The 21934-nt window shown below is 49.1% G+C and overlaps 2 protein-coding genes across 2 annotated transcripts; both read left to right on the plus strand.

Moving 5' to 3' along the window:
- Nucleotides 1-209: 209 nt before the first annotated feature.
- Nucleotides 210-13995, plus strand: Slc44a4 (solute carrier family 44 member 4). Its single transcript, XM_047558270.1, is given in 21 exon segments — nt 210-297; nt 2143-2191; nt 2935-3008; nt 3134-3212; nt 4004-4103; nt 4185-4310; nt 4541-4601; nt 6371-6461; nt 6541-6624; nt 6879-7114; nt 7234-7333; nt 7947-8053; nt 8323-8411; nt 11323-11580; nt 11663-11756; nt 11850-11953; nt 12066-12139; nt 12374-12444; nt 12551-12645; nt 12725-12809; nt 13765-13995. Coding segments are annotated over 21 exon segments (2133 nt in total). The 5' UTR covers nt 210-263; the 3' UTR covers nt 13887-13995.
- Nucleotides 13996-14344: 349 nt separating this feature from the next.
- Nucleotides 14345-19248, plus strand: Neu1 (neuraminidase 1). The gene is made up of 6 exons (XM_047558346.1): nt 14345-14576; nt 14991-15183; nt 15935-16197; nt 16770-16952; nt 17134-17356; nt 17458-19248. The coding sequence occupies exons 1-6, from the start codon at nt 14415-14417 to the stop codon at nt 17682-17684; spliced, it is 1251 nt and encodes a 416-aa protein (XP_047414302.1). The 5' UTR covers nt 14345-14414; the 3' UTR covers nt 17685-19248.
- Nucleotides 19249-21934: the final 2686 nt, after the last annotated feature.

The raw sequence follows: 21934 nt of genomic DNA on the forward strand, positions 1-21934 counted from the left end.
AAGGTACTTTGCAAACTTATGTTTTCTTACTGGTGCGTGCCATTTCCTTCCTACTCTGGTTCTTGACAAGCAACCCCTGATCCTCTGGTTCCAGGCTTAAGCGTCCTGACCCCACTGGTCATGGGTTTGTGGAGTTCAAAGGGAGGAAGTAGAGTGTGTCCGGGACCACAGGCAGGGGTGGAGCTGTGACGTGTGGGAGGGCGGGGCGGGCAGCAGGTGAGCCGCCAGGTCTCCCAGGCTGCAATCACTCCGGAGACTGAACCATGGGAGGAAAGCAGGATGAGGACGAGGCCTATGGTGAGGCTGAGAGAAGTGTCTGGGGCGCTGTGGAGGGAGGGAAACTGGCAGGGCATGGTGGCTGAGGCTGGCTCCAAGGAGAGGAACTAAGGAGAGTCCTGTATCCCTGAGGAAAGAGCCCTGGAAACTGGAGCAGATAGAAGGAGGTAGAATCAGGGTCCTGGGAGGAGGATGGGGCTCAGGGCCTGGGGGCCATTGCTGGGGATCACTTGCAGAGTGAAGCTGGGGTCTGGGTGTCACGAGGAGTGAGGCTGGTGTCCCTGGGAGGAGGTGGCAGGATTTCAGGCCTGCACTCTGGACTCTGAGGGTAGGGGTCCTGGCAACCAAATCCTGGGTGAAAGGTGGCCGGATTGGAGGTCCTGAGCACACACAGCTCAGGGTGCAGGAACTGGGAGTGTCATGTTCTGTAAAGCCTGGCGGGTGAGACTGGAACCTCTGTGAGGAAGAATCCAGGCGTCTGCATGGACTCTGGGTCTCGGAGATGGAAAGGTGCCAAGGCCTGTCAGGCAGTCTCTGAGAAGTGGGAGCATGGGTTGTTCAGGGGGCTGGGGTCTGCTAGCAGGTCTCCACAAGGAGTGGTAAGAGGAGTGGGTTCTGCTGGGGTCCCCGTGAGTAGTTGGGGTTAAGAGACTTGGTAGAGACAGCTCTGTGACCTTCCTTTGGGTCTTTTAGGAGTAAGGAGTGGGAGCCTGTCTGGGGGACTTTGAGAAATAGGGCCAGGGCCCTCGGGGATTCCTGTGAAGAGTGAGGCCCAAGGGAAGAAGGAACAAGAAGCTTGCTTCCAGAATCTGTGAAGAAAAAGGACTAGGAAGGAGTCTCCCAAGGGTCCTGAGGAAAGGAAGTTAGGAACCAGCCTCCAAGATTCCTGTGAGCAGGAAGGGCTGTAGCCTACCTGCAGAGATCCCTTGGGTCTGGAGAGAGAGGCCTCCTCCAGGTGTTCCCTAGAGAGGGATAGGGGAAGGCCCAGGACACTCCCCAGAAAACTTCCTGGAGCAGCTTTGGGTCAATCATTGACCTCAAAGGTGGGACAGAGTCCACAGCACCTGGGGAGAGTGGATCCCACCCCTTCCCAGACTCTGGTTCAGCCTTCTGCCCTCCCTCCTGATGCCCACAGTGAGACCCTGGCTGCCTGGCCCCACCTCCTCCCTGTGTGTACTCAGGGAGGACCAGGAACAGGACGTGGCCACAATCTCAACAGCCAGTCGGCTCAGGTGTCACCCTGACTGGCACCCAGAGCTCGGTGGTGGCTGCCTGAGGACTGAGGTCCCTTTGAAGTGGGCATCTACAGGGGTCCTCTTTTTCCCTCCCCAGGCTCTGCAGGGATTGACACCCTTGGCTCAAGTTTCTTTGCCCATGGCTTCAGAGGGTGGAGAGCGGCCTCGGTGCCTCGGTCTGGGGCAGCTATGATAAGGGGCCATGACACCTCCCTGAGATGCTCTGGCTCTGGAAGTCCAAAGCAGGGTATAGAGAGGGGAGAAGGAAAAGCATGGGGACTGAGAGTCCCTGAGACATAGTGTGCCAGCTCCCAGTCAGAGGGAGCCTCAAGAGAAACTGGACCAGGGGACCATTGGCCATTGCCCAGACAGGCAGCCTTGAGGTGTGAGCCCCTTGTTGGAAATACATAAAGGCCCCCTCCCCACCCTTGCCTGTCACCTGGATAAAGTTCCAGGTGAGCAGTTGAGCTGCTGGCCAGGCGTGGAATCTACCATTCCTGCTCCCTAGCTTTCCCCTCCTGCCAGTCCTGCCCTGTACAGGATCCTGGAGTCAGGAGGGACTCCAGAGGAACAGGCTATGGAGAAACACCCTCAGGGCCTCATTGTCCACACTCTTCTCCTTGCTCCTCAGGGAAACCAGCCAAATATGACCCCTCCTTTCGAGGCCCTATCAAAAACAGGTGAGTTCTGGTCATTGCCCTGGGGGTAGGGGAGTCTTGTTTTTACTTTATATTTGCTGAAATATTAGTAAGAAACATGCACAAAAGAAAAGGAAGGAAGGAAGGAAGGGAGGAAGGGAGGAAGCGAGGTAGGGAGAAAGGAAGAGAAATTCTACCCCAGGAGAGTAGTCCCCTAGAGTATTTGTTGTATCTGGTCAGCAGGGAGCTTCCTGGTGCTGGTGATACTACATTTGGGGAAAATTCACCCAGTTGAATATTTAATGAGTTGTGCTTTTTGTGTGCACAGTACTGGGGACTGAACCCAGCTCATGTTCTATCCCTGAGGTACACCCCAGCCCCTGAGTTGTGCTTTTCTGTGTCGTACTTCTGAAGAAAGTACCCACCCAGAAAGAGGTTTTCTTTCAAAATAAATAAATAAATAAACTGGGCACAGTGGTGAATTCCTGTAATCCCAAGAATGAGGTAGAAGGAGTGCACATTTGGGGCCAGCCTCATCAACTCAACCAGAGCCTGTCCTAATATATAAAATTAAAAGGACTGGGGATGGAGTTCAAGCGCAGAGTGTCCCTGTGTTTAATTACCAGTACTGAAAACAATACATGAAACCTGCAAATACCCACTCTCCAGCATTTCCCAACTCCAACCAATGGATGACCCTTCCGGACAGTCCCCATTACCTCCCTTGCCCCCACCATGTTACCTCCCCAAAGCCTCCCCAGCTCAGACTCCCATTTCTCTCCCAGGGGCTGTACAGATGTCATCTGCTGTGTCATCTTCTTGCTCTTCATTTTGGGTTACATCGTGGTGGGGATCGTGGGTGAGTTTCCATCTGCCCAGAGTTGGAATGGTGGGTGAGGGGCAGTAACCCAGAGGTACCACCCCATAGCTGCTCCCCACAAGCCCCTGCCTCCCCATGATCCATCTGTGTATATCTGTCTCCAGCGTGGGTGTATGGAGACCCCCGGCAAGTACTCTACCCCAGGAACTCCACCGGGGCCTACTGCGGGATGGGGGAGAACAAGTGAGTACAAAGATGGGAAGAGTGGAAGAAGGGAAGTGAAGTGGGAGTGGGCAGGAGATAGCAGCTCCCCGCCCCAGCTCAGGCACCAGAGCCATCATGCTCTTCTACACTCTTCCCCTGGTGTTCCCACCCACCCCCACCCTCTCTGAATCTGACCACTCCAGGCCACGCTGAAAGCTCTCCCTTTTCTGGACATTTAGCTTGAGTCCCCCAGAACTGGGAGGACTTAGCCAGATCGTGTTAAATTGCATGGACTTAGAGTTCAGAGATGGCTGTTTGGATTTGGCTGTTTTGGTTTTATATCCTTGGGCAACTTAACCTCTCTGAGCTTTGATTTCCTCATCTGAAACACACGGATAATTACAGAAGTGATGCTGTCAGTCTCCACCGGCAGGAAATGTTTAATAAATCATCAACCCTCTAACATTTATATGGGGTTTACTCTGTTCCAGGAGGGCATGCTTTCTTTAATGCTTCATGATGTAGGTAATATGATTTTATACATAATGGATCTGAGTCAGAGAGATGTTTAGTGACTTGATCAAAGTCCTAAGGTTGGTAGGAAGGGATCAGGCTCCGGAATGGATGCTCTCAGTCACTTGTTAGCTGTTATGATGTGAATTATTCTGGGAAATTGTTCCTCACCTCCCTAGCTGAGCTGGGGCCAGGTACTGGATGACTCCTCTAGGCCACATGGGGTCCACTGTACTCTAGGGGAGTGACCTCAGTAGTCCTTCCCCTCCACTAACACCAGATGAGGCCCTGAACCCACTCTTCCTCTCTTCCTGCAGAGATAAACCCTATGTCATGTACTTCAACGTTTTCAGCTGCATAGTGGCCAGCAACATCATCACGGTCGCCCAGAATGGCCTACAGTGCCCTACACCCCAGGTCAGAGCCCAGGGCTGCCTCTGCCCCACATGTCCCTGGGGTTGCATGTCCTGGCCCCTTAGCACATTCTCTGCCCCCCAGGTGTGTGTGTCCTCCTGCCCCAAAGACCCATGGGCAGTGCAAAGCAGTGAGTTCTCACTGACAGTCGGGGAGGTTTTCTACAAAGAAAACAGGAACTTTTGTCTGCCAGGGGTGCCCTGGAATATGGTGAGCACTGCCCCCAACATCATCACTGTCACACAGGAAGACCCACAGTGGGAAGGGGAAGCAGGGGAAGTTGGGTAGAGGATCACTGATTGGCTCTCCTGGGAAGGGTGGACCAGGCTGAGCCCCTGGTGGTGGTGGCAGCAGCCACAGTGGCCACAGTGAGGTGACCCACTTCTCCATCCTGTTCTATGTCTCTGTGTCTTGTCTGTGCTCCCTTCCCCACCCCACAGACAGTACGCCAAAGCCTGCAACAGGAATTCTGCCCCAGTTTCCTCCTCCCCTCCACTCCAGGTGAGAAGCATGTTTCCCTCCTCCAATATCTTTTTTTCTTAAACGAGGAAATCAGGCCTAGAGAGCATAAAGCCACACAGCTTGTCAGTGGCTCAACTGGAATGAGCACCAGGTCTCCATTTTGTTCTCTGCTGTGTGACCCCACCATCAGACCATCAGTGTTTATCAGGCACCTGCTATGTACCAGGCACTGGAGGTAGAGGAGGGAAGATGGGAATTGCTCTCTGCCTCAGCTGCATTATAGGTGGAGAGATCAGAGATGTTCACAGGGACTGTATGAGAACCCCATAAAAACCCCAGGGAGAATCTATACATACATACTACACCTGTGCATAGGGGAAAAGGCTAAAAGGACATCCATCCAGATGTTACAAATGAACGTGAGTGGGTGGTGGCATTGCAATTGGCTTTTATCCTGTATGTTTTTCTTTGCAACAGCAAACACACACACACACACAGAGCACGTGGTGGTAGGAGGGGTGGGGAGTACTGGGGCTTGAGTCCAGGGGCACCCCACCACTAAGCTACCCCCAGCCCCCCCCCCTTTTTTTTTTTTTGCGGTACTGGGGATTGAACCCAGGGCCTTGTGCTTGTGAGGCAAGTACTCTACCAGCTGAGCTATATCCCCAGCCCCCGCAGCCCCTTTTTATTTTTTTTATTTTGTTTTGTCTTGTTTTGGTACCCGGGATTGAACTCAATGGCACTAGATGACTGAGTCACATCCCCAGTCCTATTTTGTATCTTATTTAGAGTCAGGGTCTCACTGAGTTGCTCAGTGCCTTGCTTTTGGTGAGGCTGGCTTTGAACTCACAATCCTTCTGCCTCAGCATCAGCTGCTGTAATTACAGGCATTCGTCACTGTGCCCGGCTCCAGTTCCTTTTTAAATTGTATTTTGAGACAAGGTCTCACCAAGATGCCCAGGCTGGCCTTGAATTTGCAATTTTCCTGCCTCAGCCTCCCCAGTAGCTGGGATTACAGGCATACCTCACCACGCCTGACTCCTAAAACAACTTTTTAAATATAAAACTTTTTTAAAATTCTAGCATGAGTAAAGATAATCCGTACAATAAGAAGGATGTCAAAAGATTGCTCCAAAGTCAGATTTGGATTTAAATTCCAGCATTTTCCAACTGAATGGTCTTGGGCTACTTAACCTCCCAGCACCTGGTTTCCTCATCTTTGTAATGTAAATGACAGAATGCCTCTTCCTAGCAAAGTTGTAAGGGTGACAATTAAATGACTCTGCAGGTGTATAACAAGTACCACCAGAGATGGGGGAGAAAACTTCTGCAGAGGTGATACTGAGCTGGAGCTGATCTGAGAGTGATGGAGGGAATTTCAGAGAGGGGAGGGTGCTCAGAGAGAGGCTCAGCAAGAGCAAAGGTACAAAGGTGAGGGGACAAGGGAAGGCAGGGCCAAGAAGCCTGGCCAGGGAGCCTGGATGGTTTCCAGGGTGAGCTTCTGGAGACTAAGAAGCCCAAGGTACCTAGAGCCCTGGAATGATGAGGTTGTGCTGTGCCCTGGTCTCCCTGGCCCACAGACAGGCAGAGGGTGGATGGAATTGGGGCTGGGGTATTATAGGAGTCCAGCCAGAACCAGGGCAGCAGAGGAGAGCAAAGGATAACGGCCTTGACTCCACAGGGCAAGAGCACACCAGTCCCTGGAGAGCAGAGTCCATCACTCTTCCCTCCCCTGAGGCATTATGGGCTAGTTGGAGGAACAGACTTTATAAGCAAAGCTCTCTCACCCAGCAACCCTTCTCTTCTAGCTCTGGGGCGCTGCTTTCCATTGTCCAACACTAACTTTACACTGCCTGAATTCCCCTGGATCAGCAACACCACCATTGCTCAGGGGATCAGGTAGGCATCGCCCATCCCGCATCTATCCCACACCCCTTCCAGCCCACAGCCCCATCTGATTTGGTCTCTTCCCCAACAGTGGTATTCTTGACAGCCTCAATGCCCGTGACATCACTGTCAAGATCTTTGAAGATTTTGCCCAATCCTGGTATTGGATTCTTGTGTGAGTCAGCAGACTTCCCCACTCTCTTGTCCTTCCCTTCTCCCCTCCCTGATTCTCTATCCCCTAGTCCCCTGTCAGAAACAAAGGGAAAAGAGAAGGAACCAGAGCTCAGAATAGACTCCATGCCCATCAGGATTTATAGGAGTCAAATCTGGTGACATTGGGTGGCATGAGGATACATATTTGGAAACCTCTGAAAGGAAAACAATTTCAGGAGCCAGAAGTGACTCTCATCTATGTTACTATGCCTACAGTGCCCTAGGTGTGGCTCTGGTCCTGAGCCTGCTATTTATCCTGCTTCTGCGCCTGGTGGCTGGGCCCCTGGTGCTGGTGCTGATCCTAGGGGTGCTTGGTGTGCTGGCCTACGGCATCTACCACTGCTGGGAGGAGTACCGAGTGCTGCGGGACAAGGGCGCCTCTATCTCCCAGCTGGGCTTCACCACTAACCTCAGTGCCTATCAGAGTGTACAGGAGACCTGGCTGGCTGCCGGTGAGTATCCTACCCACTCTCCACCTACCAGCCGCCAGAGCCTGGCCCTGGGCTGTGCTGGGTGGCCTGACCCTGGCCTGACCATGGCCTTCTGCCCACTGTCCCCCCATCGCCCACAGTGATTGTGCTGGCCGTTCTTGAAGGCATCCTGCTGCTCCTGCTCATCTTCCTGCGACAGCGGATTCGCATCGCTATCGCCCTCCTGAAGGAGGCGAGCAAGTCAGAGCCTATCTAGGAGGGAGATGGGGCTGAGGGCTGGGATGCAGGCCCTGGGGGTGGGGATGCCAGGGAGGTGGCAGGGAGCTCCAGAGGAGAAGGGTATTGGGGAGTGGGTGACAGCATCTCAGAGCCTCAGTTTCCCATCTATAAAATTGGTGTAACAGCAGTTGCTATTTACAGGGTTGTCATGAGGATTAAATGGATTGGTGTCTGCCAAGTACCTAAAACATGGAGCAGGCCTCTGGAAGGGTGGTAGCAGCAGTGGTGGCTGGTGGATGGAGACCAGGCAGGAAGAAGAAGCAGCAGCTTGCTGTCAACCAGGAACTACCAAACCTTTCAGGAGACCACACTTTGGTGTTTTTCTTGCCCAAGTGGTTTCTGTGACTCTAGTTCCCTCTAAGGATCCCTTGAGCCAGATGTATTCCATTCAGTTCATTCAGTGAGCACCTGCCTTGTACCCACCCACACCAGGCACTTGTGCTGGGAAAGACAAAATCGCTGCCCTACTGCTGCCACCCCGGAGGCACAGGCAGGCTCTGGCCATGGCAGTTGAGGGTCAGCCCTCTCAGAGGGGCTGGGGGCATGTTGGTGGACTGCTTTTGTCTCTCCACAGGGCTGTGGGGCAGATGATGTCAACCATGTTCTACCCACTGGTCACCTTTGTCCTCCTGGTCATTTGCATTGCCTACTGGGCCATGACTGCTCTGTATCCTTTGTCCACGGTGCAGCTTTGGGGTGCAGTGCTGAGGGGCAAAGAAGTACTTGCGCATACAATGTCAGAGAGCATTTGGCAGATATACCCATTTCTCTGGGCAGCAGTAGCCCTATGACTGAATAGCACTGAGTAAATGAACACAGGCTGAATTCCAGCCCCCTTTGTACAGTGCACAACCTGCACCAGTGCCTAGGAACAGTCCCTGAGGAGTGACCCGTGGAGGCACCATGTGACCATGCTTTCCTTTGACTCTCCTCTGATACCTGGCCACATCGTGGGCAACCCCAATACGTATATTGGGTGTCCAACGTCAGTGCACCCGGCTGTGAGAATGTGCCAGTGAATACATCGTGTGACCCCCTGGTGAGGGGAGGTGGAATGGACATGGGGGGGCTCCAAGAGGGCTGAGGGGAACTTAGGCGCTAATTATCCCAGATCTTCATTGGGCAGAGGTGACAGGCCAGCAAGGGCAAGGGGCTCTCTCAAGTTCACATAATCTACAACCACCCTCTAATCCTCCTGCTGACTCACCCATTACACAGAAAGGAAAAGCTAGGCTAGGACAGGCTCATGGCCTTCAAGGTGGAGGCGGGGAGGGCTGGATAGCAGGATATTCCTCTGCCTTGAGGGTCATTAACTACTTCACCTCACAAATGGAGATGATCATAATACCTGTCCTTCTGGGTGACTGAGAAGGTTAAGTGACATTGGATACTTAAAGTACTTAGTACAATACTGGCACCTGAGGAGAGCTCACAACTTATGGGGTGGTTTTGTTTTGTTTTTTATGTTTATCTTCCTTGAACACTGTCCTAGGCAGTCCACAGGTGAGATTCTTGGGGGTGGGCGTGGAAGAGAAGCTGCTTCCTTGAACTCCCCTGTGAGACTCTAGGGCATGGCACTAGACTGGTAGGAATTTACTGTCCTCAAAGTTTTCACATATTAGCTGGGCGTGGTGGCATGTACCTGTAATCCCAGAGACTCAGCTGAGCCAGGAGGATCATAAATTCCAGGCCAGCTTGGGCAAATTAGCAAGACCCTGTCTCAAAATAAAACATTTTAAAATGGAGCCAGGCACAGTGGTACACACCTATAATCCCAGCAACTCTAGAGGCTGAGGCAGAAGGATTGCAAGTTTAAGGTATTGGGCCCACTCTATTAAAACAACAAAATAAAACAAAACAAAAAACAAAAACAAAAACAAAAAAACAGGCAGGTTGGCACATGCCTGTAATCCTAGCAACCTTGGAGGCGAAGGCAAGAGGACCACAAGTTCAAGGACAGCCTCAACAATTTAGTATGACCCTGTCTCAAATTTTTAAAAATTAAAAGGTGCTGGGATGTAACTCAGTGGTTGAACACCATCAGGTTCAGTACCTAGTACCACAAAACAAAATCTACATTTGCAGAAGACCCACTGTGCACCAGGCACTGGGTATGGAAAACCCAGAATGCCCTGGTTTCCCTTTGCAACTTGCTAACAACTACAGTGAAAACTGACGCAAACCTGGTAACCTACAAGGTGGAAAATAGTTTTTTGGGGTGAGTTTTTTTTGTTGTTGTTGTTGTTATTGTTTTGGTACTGGGGATTGAATCCAGGGATACTTACCCAGTGAGCCACATTCCCTAGCCCTTTTTATTTTTTTATTTTAAGACAAATTCTTGCTAAGTTGCTTAGTGCCTCTCTAATTGATGAGGCTGACCTGGAACTTGCAATCCTCCCCCTCAGCCTCCCAAGTTGCTGGGATTACAGGTGTGTACCACTGCATCCAGTAAATTTTTTTTTTTTTTATTACAAGATTTCAACCATACACCCAGTTTCAGAAATTATCAGGATTTTCTTGATCACATTTGCTGGACCAATTTAGTTTTTATGTGTTATGTGTGCATTTACTTTTCATTATGGACATTTTTCAATGCATGCAAAGTAGGTAACAGTAGAGTGGTGAATCCCTTTACCCAAATTCCACCGCCCTCAGTTTTCTGCTGTTTTTATTTACCTATCTCTCTGCCCTCATGACTTGTTTCTTTCTTTTTTTTTTTTTTTTCCTGAGTTTTGTTTTTTTGGTTGTTCGGTGGTACAAGCCCAGGGCCTTCACTGAAACCACATGCCCAGCCCTTTAGGGAGTTTATAAATGCAAATTCTGGGCATCATGCCATTTCACATGTAAATATGTCAGGATGAGTTTTAAAAGCATAAGGAGGCCTAGCCTTAGCAGGTGCTCACACTGTAAGCCCAGCCACTCAGGAGGCTGTATCGAGGCCAGCCTCAGCAATTTAGTGAGATCCTGTCTCAAATAAAAAATAAAAAGGACTGGGGATATGGCTCAGTGTTTTTGCACCCCCAGGTTCAATCTCCACTACCAAATAAACAAAAAATAAAAGCATAGTGAGGACAGTAGCTCAGTGATAGAGTGCTTGCCTAGCATGCCCAAGGCCTGGATTCCATCCCCAGCATTACAAAAAAAAAATTTGATAATAAAGAATAACTATATCTGGGTGTGGTGGTGCATGCCACACAGCATGTAATCCAGCAGCTCAGGAGGCTGAGGCAGGAGTACTACGAGTTCAAAGCCAGCCTCAGCAACTTAGTGAAGCCTTAAGCACTCAGTGAGACCCTGTCTGTAAATAAAAATATTTTTAAAAAGGGCTAGGGATGTTGCTCAGTGGTTAAACACACCTGGGTTCAATCCTCAGTACCAATTAAAAAAAAAAAAAAAAGCATAACACCACCAGGTGTGGTAGTGCACACCTATAATCCCAGCAACTCTAGAGGCTGAGCAGGAGGATTGCAAGAAAGACTGCAGCTCCAGCAATTTAGTGAGATCCTGTCTCAAGATAAAAAATTTAAAATCTGGGGATGTAGCTCAGTAGTAGAACACCCCTGGGCTCAATCCCAAGTACCTCAAAAAAAAAAAAAAAAAAGAAAAAAAAGAGCATAACCACTGTCATTATCACACCCAACAAAATTAAAAATAATTCCTTAACATCAAAATACCTAGTCTATTCAGTTTGCACAGGTGTGTGGCCTTCATACACACCATTGGGCAGCCCAGGAGTCTTGGGCGTTCTTTGTGCCAGTCCAGAGACAAGGAAGCTAATTAAACACTCAAACAGTAGTCAGACTAAATGCAGTCTGAGCCTGGAGATAAGATTCCTGGAAGGAACTGCCTCCCTGGCTCAGGGAGGCTGCTGGGAACTGGTGGAGGTCAGGGCTCTGCACTGAAGTCTCTGAAGCTGACCTGAACCAATCTGTCCTCCTCGCCACCCACAGGACCAGTCCATGAACTACTCCTGCCCAGGGCTGATGTGCACCTTCCAGGGCTACTCATCTACAGGCCTAGTACAACGTTCTCTCTTCAATCTGCAAATCTATGGGGTACTGGGGCTCTTCTGGACCCTTAACTGGGTACTGGCCCTGGGTCAGTGCGTCCTGGCTGGGGCCTTTGCCTCCTTCTACTGGGCCTTCCACAAGCCCCGGGACATCCCCACCTTCCCCCTGAGCTCTGCCTTCATCCGCACACTCCGGTAAGCCAGGGGAAGGAGCCTGGGAACTGTGAGCAATAGAGATCCTAGGAGTCCTGGGGCTGCTACTAATTACCTAACTCCTGCAGTACCACACGGGTTCATTGGCATTCGGAGCCCTCATCCTAACCATTGTGCAGATAGCTCGGATCATCTTGGAGTACATTGACCACAAGCTGAGAGGTGAGCCTGGAGTCAGGAGCTGGGGAAGGCCAGGCTGAGCAGCTGGATCCTTGAGGAGGAGCAGTGACCAAACAGGAGCTCCTCTTGTTCCAGGAGCCCAGAACCCTATGGCCCGCTGCATCATGTGCTGCTTCAAGTGTTGCCTCTGGTGTCTGGAAAAGTTCATTAAGTTCCTGAACCGCAATGCGTATATCATGGTAAGCCACCGAGGGGCAAGCAACTCCTTACTCTGGTGCCCCTTTTGGCCCAGGCCCCTGAGCCAAGCCTAAAGAAGCTCACCACATATGACCGACCTTCCTGCCCCCTCAGATTGCCATCTATGGGAAGAATTTCTGTGTCTCAGCCAAAAATGCCTTCATGCTGCTCATGAGGAACATTGTCAGGTCAGTTGTCCTGCACTGCCATGTGCCCCACCCTCTCAGGTCTCCCACCCCAGTCTGGCTTCATGAGCATGTTGTGCTCAGAAGGACCTTGAACTTGGGTTTAATACTTTGTTACTGCCATCTTGAAATGGGAATAACTTTGATTTCCAACAAGTCCCTGCAAATTATGTAGTCAGTTCTGCTCCCAGTCCTGCCAGGCCTCTCACCCACAACTTACCCTAATTGCTGTTACAGGGTGGTTGTTCTGGATAAAGTCACAGATCTGCTGCTGTTCTTCGGAAAACTACTGGTGGTTGGAGGTGTTGGTAAGGACCAAGACTAGGGTTTGCGGACTGAGGAGTGGGGGACGTGCTGGGCAGCTGGAAAGATGACCCCAGAGGAGCTGCACTCACATAGGGAACTCTTCCACAGGGGTCCTGTCTTTCTTTTTTTTCTCTGGTCGCATCCAGGGGCTGGGTAAAGACTTTGAAAGCCCCCACCTCAACTACTACTGGTTGCCCATTATGGTGAGTGACTTTCCTCTGTGACTCAACCCCCAACTTCCCCAAAGATCCCAGTAGCCCCAACCACCCTTGTGTCTTCCAGACCTCCATCCTGGGGGCCTATGTCATTGCCAGTGGCTTCTTCAGCGTTTTCGGCATGTGTGTGGACACACTCTTCCTCTGTTTTCGTGAGTAACACCCCTAGCTACCTCTCCCCAACTTAATAACACCCCACTGCCAAGCTTTTTTGGAGATTGGGTGCTTCTAGAAACAGCACTTTGTAAGCTAAAGAAGTCAGAGGGAAATTCTGAAATCCTAAGGCCAGAGGTTTGGGAAACAAAAGGAGGGAGTGAATTACCAGGCTGGTGGGCTCTCCCATGTGGGAGGCATGGTGGGACATGCCTGAAATTTGAGCAACTCAGAAGGCTGAGGCAGATTTGCAAGTTCAAGGCCAGCCTCAGCAACTTAGCAAGATCCTGACTCAAAATAAAAATCAAAAAGGGCTGGGAATGTTGCTCAGTGGTTAAGGGCTCCTGGGTTCAATTCCCAATACAAAAAGAAAGAAAGTTCCAGGTCAGCCTGGGAAACTTAGCAAGACCGCGCCTTAAAATAAAAAATAAAAACGACTGGATGATGTAGCTCAATGGTAGAACAACCCTGGGTTCATTTCCCAGTACTGGGGAGAGATGGGGGCACAAGAGAGACTTCCCAGCAGGTGGCTGTAGTGAGAGGGTATTTTCATCCTACTGTGCACTTTCATTTATTCGTTTTTTGTATTATTAATTTGTTTTTTGTTTGTTTCGGAGTTTGATGTATGCCTAAGCAATTTGTGTGTGTGCTTGCGTGCTGGGATAGAATATAGGACCCTGTGCATACAAAGTACATGCTCTACACATGCGTTCCTCTATTAATCTTTAATGACTCTATAAAATACAGTACTATCAACCCCACTTCACACGAGAAAGCTGAAATTACATAACTGCCCTGTAGTTCACAAAACCTGCCTGAAAAACACCAGCTGGTGGTGATACAGCGCGACTGGAAAATAAGCGACTAGTCTCCCAGGCCCAGCAGTCTCAGATTATTTCCCCCAGGATACGGTCCCAGCAGGGTCCACTCTAACGCCGCTATGTTATGGCTCAGTGGAAGACCTGGAACGGAACGATGGTTCCCTGGACCGACCCTACTACATGTCCAAGGACCTTCTGAAGATTCTAGGCAAGAAGAACCAGGCGCCCCCTGGGGACAAGAAGAGGAAGAAGTGAGAGGCCAGGATCTGACTCAGGACTGCGCCCCGCCTGCACAGATGCCCAGCCACTTTGCCTTACAGATCCCAATTTTGTAGTTAAATGATTTTATTAAATATTGATTTTTTTTCTCAAATAGTCTGTTATTTTTATTCCCTCCAAGATCACACGGTACCTTTCCCACCCAACCCATCGCCGGTTTCTTTAAATTAGGCCCCACCCCTGTTACGCCTCCCAAGATCTTGACCAATCAAAAGGTTCATACGGTGTGAGTCCGCCTTCCTCACTCCCGCCCACTAGCTAACCATCCGGGTCACGCGCTCCGGCGCTTCAGAGCGGACCAATCGGAAGGAAAAGTTCCAAGGCGCGCTGCTTGATGGAGGGGTCAGAGTGCCTGAGGACCAATTAGAGTCATGGAAGCGCCGCGGGGCCTCCCGGTGTGGGGCGGGTTTGGAGGAGCCATCTGAGCATTTAAAGGACCCGGGTCAGCTGACAGACTGCAGCCGGGATCTGGTTTGTGACTAGGTTCTTGGCTGCTGTGGAGAGATGACAAGGGAGCAGTCAGGAACAGCGATCCTGGGCAGACCCTGGAGACCGCGGATGCAGGGCTCCAGAGAAGGTTGTGGGATTCGGGTGTTTGCCGTGTTCTTTCAGCTGCTGTTGTCTCTGGCAAGACTAGAGGCTGGGGCTAAGAATGACTTCAGTATGGTGAGTCGCTGCTTTTGTAGCTCCAGCCCCGACAGGCGTGGGTGCTCCCTGCCCAGTGTCCATCGGGAAGTGGGTTGCGGAGCCCCTTCTTCGCGGCGGGATTTTTTTCCCCTTTCCCAGACCTTGTTCTTGCCATCCGCGTCCAGCCTCTCGTCCTCTCTTAGATCCCCGTCCTCTTCGTTTGAGCCTCTTCCCCAGTGGGGGTCCCCACCCCTACCTAAGGGTTTCTTCTCCACTTTCTCGTTCCATGCCGTCATCTTCACTCCAAACTCTCCTTTGGTTCCTCTTTATTATTCTGGACCCCCACCCCTGTTCCAGATCCCCAGTACTCTCTCCAGTCGGAACCTGGTTGAAGCTACTACATATCTGTACTAGAACCACAAGTTAAGCTGGACTGTTCCTCCTCCCTTGCAGGTACAGCCACTAGTGACAATGGAACAGCTGCTGTGGGTGAGTGGGAAGCAGATCGGCTCAGTGGACACCTTCCGCATCCCGCTCATCACAGCTACTCCGCAGGGCACTCTTCTCGCTTTTGCTGAGGCCAGAAAAATGTCAGCATCTGATGAGGGGGCCAAGTTCATCGCTCTGCGAAGATCCACGGACCAGGGTAAAGACGCCTGGGTCCAAAGAGCCAGTGCTACGTTGGGTGGATTGGAAGGATCCTTACCAGCCCAAGGACCCTGAGAATAGAGGAACTTGGAGGGATGAGGCCTGAGTCCCTCAGGGGTGGGGAAACCTAAGGAGGAAAAATGTCCATGGCAGTAATCTGGGAGTTGGGATCACCAAGGAGTTGAACATTTGTCCAGTGAACATTTATTGAGCACCTGCTGTATGCCAGGCACTAGTCTAGGTCCCGTGAATGTAGCCATGAGAAAAAACCAACCTAAAATCCCTATCTTCATGGGACTACATTCTATTGGCAAGAGATAGGCAATAAGCATAGTAATTAAATAAATGTGTTTCTTGTGTGGGGAAAGAGAATCAAAGCAATGGAGAAAAAATGGAGCAAGGGTATGGGGATGAAGCCAGGCATAGTGGTGCACCCCTGTAATCCAAGCTATTCTGGAGGCTGAGGCAGGAGGATTGCAATTTTGAGGCCAGCTTGGACAACTTTGCAAGACTGTCTCAAAATAAAAAATATTGTCTCATAAGCACAAGGCCCTGGGTTCAATCCCCAGCACCACAAAAAATAAATAAATAAATAAAAATAAAAAATAAAAAGGACTGGTAATGTAGCTCAGTGGTAGAGTGCCCTTGGGTTAAATCCCCGATAATACTCAAGTGTGATAGAAAAGCCATCTCCAGAGCACTCACTTTGCATTTCTTCCTGTTTTTTGTTTGTTTTTTAATTTAAATAGGTAGCACATGGTCCTCTACAAAATTCATTATGGATGATGGGGAGACTGCTGATGGGCTGAACCTGGGGGCAGTGGTGAATGATGTTGAGACAGGAGTAGTGTTTCTTTTCTATACTCTCTGTGCTCACAAGGTTCACTGCCAGGTGGCCTCCACCATGTTGATATGGAGCAAGGATGATGGCATTTCCTGGAGCCCACCCCGAAATCTCTCCCTGGATATTGGCACTGAAATGTTTGCCCCTGGACCAGGCTCTGGCATTCAGGTCTCTGTCCTTGGAAATGGGTGGAGGGGGCTGCCTTTTGGAGAGTCTGGGTGATGACCCCCAAATGGACTATTTCCCAAGGGGAATGCCCTATGAAATCAGATTTTCTGTCTCAGATGGGATTCTTGGGTGACAAGGACATCCTGGGAAGAATGTCCTGCCTGGGGAAGATGGGACTTTACCTCTGGTTTCCCACTTGGAGAACAGGACCGTCCTAGTCTATGTAATACCTTTATGCAAAATAGAAAAGGATGCCCTTCCTTATGGCAGACTTAAGCCTGTGTTAGTTCATAGCTGGGTGAATGAGCTCAGTTTGGGTTTAAGCTTCCATAGCGGGGCCCCAATGTGTATAACATATCCAGCAATAGAACTGGTATCCTGAGAAGCTTATTCTGAAAAAGAGCTTCTCACTTAAGGTAGTCCATGCTTGTGGGATTCTTCTGGAACCATCAGTGAAGGACAGACTGAAGGGGACAAGCCTGTCCTCACACTTGTGAGGTGGTAGACTCTGATCCCTGCCTCCGGGCCCCCACAGAATCCCGCTCTGTGACACCCAGCTCTGCTTGCCACAGAAACAACGTGAGCCACGGAAAGGCCGGCTTATCGTGTGTGGCCATGGAACATTGGAGCGAGATGGTGTCTTCTGTCTGCTCAGCGATGACCATGGTGCTTCCTGGAGCTACGGGAGTGGGGTCAGCGGTATCCCCTACGGCCAGCCCAAGCGGGAAAATGATTTCAACCCTGATGAATGCCAGGTCAGGGGTCCATGGGAAGTTCCCCATAATTCAACCTGCCCTGTCCTCCAGAGCACAGTTCCCCACACAGAGCCAGGACTGGCTGCCCAGCTCTGCCGTCTGGCCTTACTCCCTTCAGGGACAAAAGCATTTGCACTGCCCGTTCCTGTGGTCCTTCTGAGGCCCTGTTCTCTCCTCTTAGCCCTATGAGCTCCCAGATGGTTCCGTCATCATTAATGCCCGGAACCAGAACAACTACCACTGCCACTGCCGGATTGTCCTCCGCAGCTATGATGCCTGTGATACCCTAAGGCCCCGGGATGTGACCTTTGACCCTGAGCTGGTGGATCCTGTGGTAGCTGCAGGAGCTATAGCCACCAACTCTGGCATTATCTTCTTCTCCAATCCTGCCCATCCAGAATTCCGTGAGTACCTGAGAGTGGTCTCAGCAGGGGGAGCCCCTACATTTAGATAAGGCCTGGGCAAAGCAGAGACCTTCCTCCCCTGACTCTGTCACTCTCCCCAGGAGTGAACCTGACCCTGCGCTGGAGCTTCAGCAATGGTACTTCATGGCAGAAAGAGACTGTCCAGCTATGGCCAGGACCCAGTGGCTACTCATCCCTGGCAGCCCTGGAGAGCAGTACTGATGGAGAAGAGCAGGCCCCCCAGCTCTATGTCCTGTATGAGAAAGGCCTGAATCACTACACAGAGAGCATCTCCATGGCCAAAGTCAGTGTCTATGGAACGCTCTGAGCTATGCCCTAGAAGTCCTAACTCTGCCTACAGACCAGGGATCTAAGGGAGTCTGCTGGGGGTACCAAAAGACAGCTCCACCTTCCTTTGGATTCTTAACCTTTTTTACAAAATCAACTTGTTTTTGACAGGGAAATCACTCCGTTATGACTAAAAGCCCAGCTTCCTCTCCTACATAGGAAGTTCTGCCCTTACCTGGGAGTACTTCCTTTACATATCACTGGGGATGATGTCCCCTTATTCTTTCAGCCCTTCCAGCTCAGTGATTGATCCTTTTTGGGGCAGGGCTGGGTTGGCCTGTAGAATTGAACAAATGTGAACTCAGGGAACCGGGGGAAGGCTGAGCTTCCTCTTAGGGGTTGAGATACAACAACTTTGAAGAGGGTTGTGAAAGTCCCTGGAGGGCAAGATACTTGGTTTCAGGGTCAGGAACCAGGTGCATCACACCCTTTGACTATTTATGAATCAAAATCTTTGTAACTTAACACTTTTAATGAAGGAGAATGAACATTTGTAGAGTCTCTGATTCTGTCAATGCATATCCACTGTGTACTTGTGACTGGAAAAAAGTATTTTGGGGAGGGAGCTCATGTGCTTAGTGCTTGGAAAAACCTGAATTTGGCAAATCAAATCCTCCTTTCCTCTGACACTCCTCATCACAGAAAACAAATTGATCTTCATAGGTACGATGAAGAGTAGAAAGGAGAACTCCATAAGATATTTTAAAACCTGCTCTGTTTCATATTTCTAAGGTGGGGTGGAATATTGTCCTCCATGAAATAGAGAGCAGGTCTGTAAAATCGGATGGGAAACCTGTACCAGTCCAGCCTAGTGAGAAGTAAGCACTTCTTGACAAATTATGTAAAAAAGAAAAGCACCTTCAGGGCTGGGGTTGTGGCTCAGTGGTAGAGCACTTGCCTGGCATGTGTGAGGCACTGGGTTTGATTCTCAGCACCACATATAAATAAATAAATTAAATAAAGGTCCATTGACAACTAAAAAAAATAGATATATTCTTCCTGGGGCAGATGCTGCAGAAAGAACAGAGCAGCCTGCTGGTGAATGGTAGAATCACAGCTTTCTTCATGAGGAAAGGAAGTACAACACATCAGTGGGATGTTAAGAGTGTTCAAAGGAGCTGGAAGTGTAGTTCAGTGGAAGACAACCTGGGGTTCATTTCCCAGCACCATAAATAAAAATAATTTTTAAAATTTTAAAACAACATTAAGGGGCTGGGAATTTAATTCAGTGCACAACGAGGCCCTGAGTTCAAACCCCAGCACTGCAAATAATACTAATATTAAGATTTTTAAAAATTCATAGACACTTTCAAAACATAAAAAAGGGTGGGGGAAGTGCCGGGCACAATGACCCAGGCCTGTAATCCCAGTGGCTTGGGAGGCTGAGGCAGGAGGATCACAAGTTGTTATCCAGCCTCAGCTCAGCAAGTTAGCGAGGCCCTAAACAACTCAGTGAGACCCTGTCTCTAAATAAAATACAAAATAGGACTGGGGGGGCTGGAGAGATAGCTCAGTTGGTAGAGTGCTTGCTTTGTAAGCACAAGGCCCTAGGTTTGATCCCCAGCACCCAAAAAAAAAAAAAAAAAAAAAGTAGGGCTGGGGATGTGGCTCAGTGGTCAAGTGCCCTGAGTTCAATCCCTGGTACCACCCCCCCATTCCCCGCAAAAAAAAAAAAAAAAAAAAACGGGAGTGGGGTGGGATTAGTTCCCATGTCACCGACATTCAGGTTTTTATGTTTTGAGACAGGTTCTTACTATGTTGCCCAGGCAGATCTTAAACTCTTAGGATCAAATGATCCTCCTGCCTCAACCTCCTGAGTAGCTAGAATTGTGGGCATGTGCCACCATGCCTGACCAACATCTAACTTTGACAGTTATCAAGATGTTGTCACATTTGCTTCTGTGTTTCTGCTTCTTGTGTTCCTCTTTTCTTTTCCTTTGCTGAAGTACTTTAAAACAAATTCCAGACTTCATGACATTCACCCCTACATTACTAGGTATTCATTTCATTCTTTGAAAATGAAAATTTTACTAATCATAATGCCATTCACATCCAAAAGTTAACAATAACTCTGGTATCATCTACTACCCAGGAAATATTCAAATTTCATCAAATGTCTCAAAAATATCTTATTTAGAGTTGATTTATTCATTCAGGGTCCAAAGAAAATCTGTACATGGGTTTTGTGGTGCTGGGGATTGAACCCAGGGCCTTGCACAATGCTATCCAAGTGCTGTACCATTGAACTACATCCCCAACCCTGGACATTATATTTTGATGCCTCTTAAGTCTCTTTTAATCTATAGCATTCCACATCCTCTGTCTTTTTTTTTTGCTTATTAATTTATTTAAAATGCCATTTAGATGTACAGTTATTTCTCCTTTAGAAAAATGCCATTCTCTGGATTTGTTGGGTTCTGGAGGTTTTGTTGTTGTGTTGTTTTGTTGGTACCAAGGATTGAACCCAGGAGGGCTTAAACATTGAGCCACATCCCCAGTCTTTTTAAATACTTTATTAGAGACAGAGTCTCAGTGAGTTGCTTAGGGCCTCACTAAGTTACCGAGGCTGGCTTTGAACTCACAATCCTCCTGCCTCAGTCTCCCACCTTGCTGGGATTACAGGCATGTGCCACAGTGTCCAGCTGAATTTGCTGTTTTTTCATGTCATTTAACTTCTTCCTCCATCCTGTGTATTTCCAACTATCCAACTGCTGAAACTTTGGTTGGATTCAGACTCTATTTTAGAGGAGCAAGATGACTTTCTGAGTACTGTGTGCTTCCTACTGTGCCCCATCATGGGACATTCACTCTCTGCTTGTCCCTCTCTGAATAAACTGAGATTGAGCAGTGGGTTCAGATGTCCATTGCCTGATCCTCTCCCTTGTAAGTTTCCACCATCAACCTACACCTGACAGTTTGAGACACGGATGAGTGTTGCCTAATTCAGTTATTTCAAAAGGAGTTGCAAAATGGTTATTTTAAAATTCTATTGTTTCTTCCTTATTTATTAGCTGGAATTTTCAGCAAGAAAGAACTTTCATCAAAGTTCTTTGGTTCCTATAACAGTTTGTAGGAAAAGCAGGATACATGCTTAAGTTTCCCTTTAAATTACCATTCTCAAAGTAAAATGATGTAATATGTTGACTTGTTCAGTAAAGCACATAGTTACCCCACAGAACACATACAGAGGCCTATCTATGGGCCTGTAGGAAGTAGGGAGAGAATCTGAGGGAATATGAATGGGAGATCAACATACCTAAAGTATGTAAGGGGTACTGTTGATATAGCTCAGTGGTAGATTACATGAGGCTGGTGTTCAAGCCAGAAAAAGAAAAGGGGAGGGGGGAATTAATGCATATCACTGAATAGATGTGAAGCAAGGAAGAATGGAGGACTGCATCTGCAACAATCAGATGTCTGCTGCATGTCTAATACCACTGAAAGTTACATACCTGACAGTCTTACTAACAATTCTATTTATCAGAAAGAGTAGAAGGAAGAGGGGCAGTCGCATTATGAATGTCTGACCCAGAATCTACTGCCCGGTGAAACAGAAAGGACAGGCTTGTGAGGAAGTGAGGCGATGGATCAGCTTCCTTGTTCATAGCCAAGGCCCCTCAGCTCGGGGATATGATCCTCAAGGACCTCCTCCCTGGGCATGGGACCCCAACTCTGACCTGCAAGTTCAGTAACTCTAAAATCAAAGCACCTGAGTTTGCTTTCCAACCCCCCTGCCATACTGGGGATCAAATACAGGGCCTCCTGAATCCTAGGCAAGTGCTCTACCACTTAGCTAAGCACCCAGCCCTATTTTTTTTTTTCACTACTTTTAATTTGAGACAGGTTCTCACTAAGTTGTTAAGGCTCAAACTTGTGATTCTCCTGTCTCAGCTTCTAGAGTCACTAAAATTACAGGTGTGTGCCACCGAGATCAACTGATACATTTTTTAAAAATACATTTCTTGTCCCAATTACTTGGGAAGCTGAGGCAAGAGAACTGAGACTTCAAGGACAGCCTGGGCAACATAGCATGACCCTTCTCAAACAACAGAAACACGTTTCTAATGCAAGGCTTAGTTGGCAGAAAAATAAGGGAAATCCTCCAAAACCATAAGTAATAGAATGCAGACAATCAGGTAACCCCAGAGGAGCCAGTGACATTTGCCCTGTGGGCATCAGACAAGTAGAGACACCTATGATAGGGAACAGACGTGAGCAGTGGGAACGTGA

The sequence above is a fragment of the Sciurus carolinensis genome, chromosome 7 (genome assembly GCF_902686445.1).
Source record: "Sciurus carolinensis chromosome 7, mSciCar1.2, whole genome shotgun sequence".
Taxonomy (NCBI): domain Eukaryota; kingdom Metazoa; phylum Chordata; class Mammalia; order Rodentia; family Sciuridae; genus Sciurus; species Sciurus carolinensis.

What these genes read in the sequence shown, in the direction of transcription:
- Neu1 (XM_047558346.1), top strand. Translation starts at nt 14,415, where the DNA reads ATGACAAGGGAGCAGTCAGGAACAGCGATCCTGGGCAGACCCTGGAGA. An exon ending in GCGAAGATCCACGGACCAGG is followed by an intron (nt 15,184 to 15,934) that starts GTAAAGACGCCT and finishes TAATTTAAATAG; the next exon opens with GTAGCACATGGTCCTCTACA. An exon ending in TCCTGCCCATCCAGAATTCC is followed by an intron (nt 17,357 to 17,457) that starts GTGAGTACCTGA and finishes CACTCTCCCCAG; the next exon opens with GAGTGAACCTGACCCTGCGC.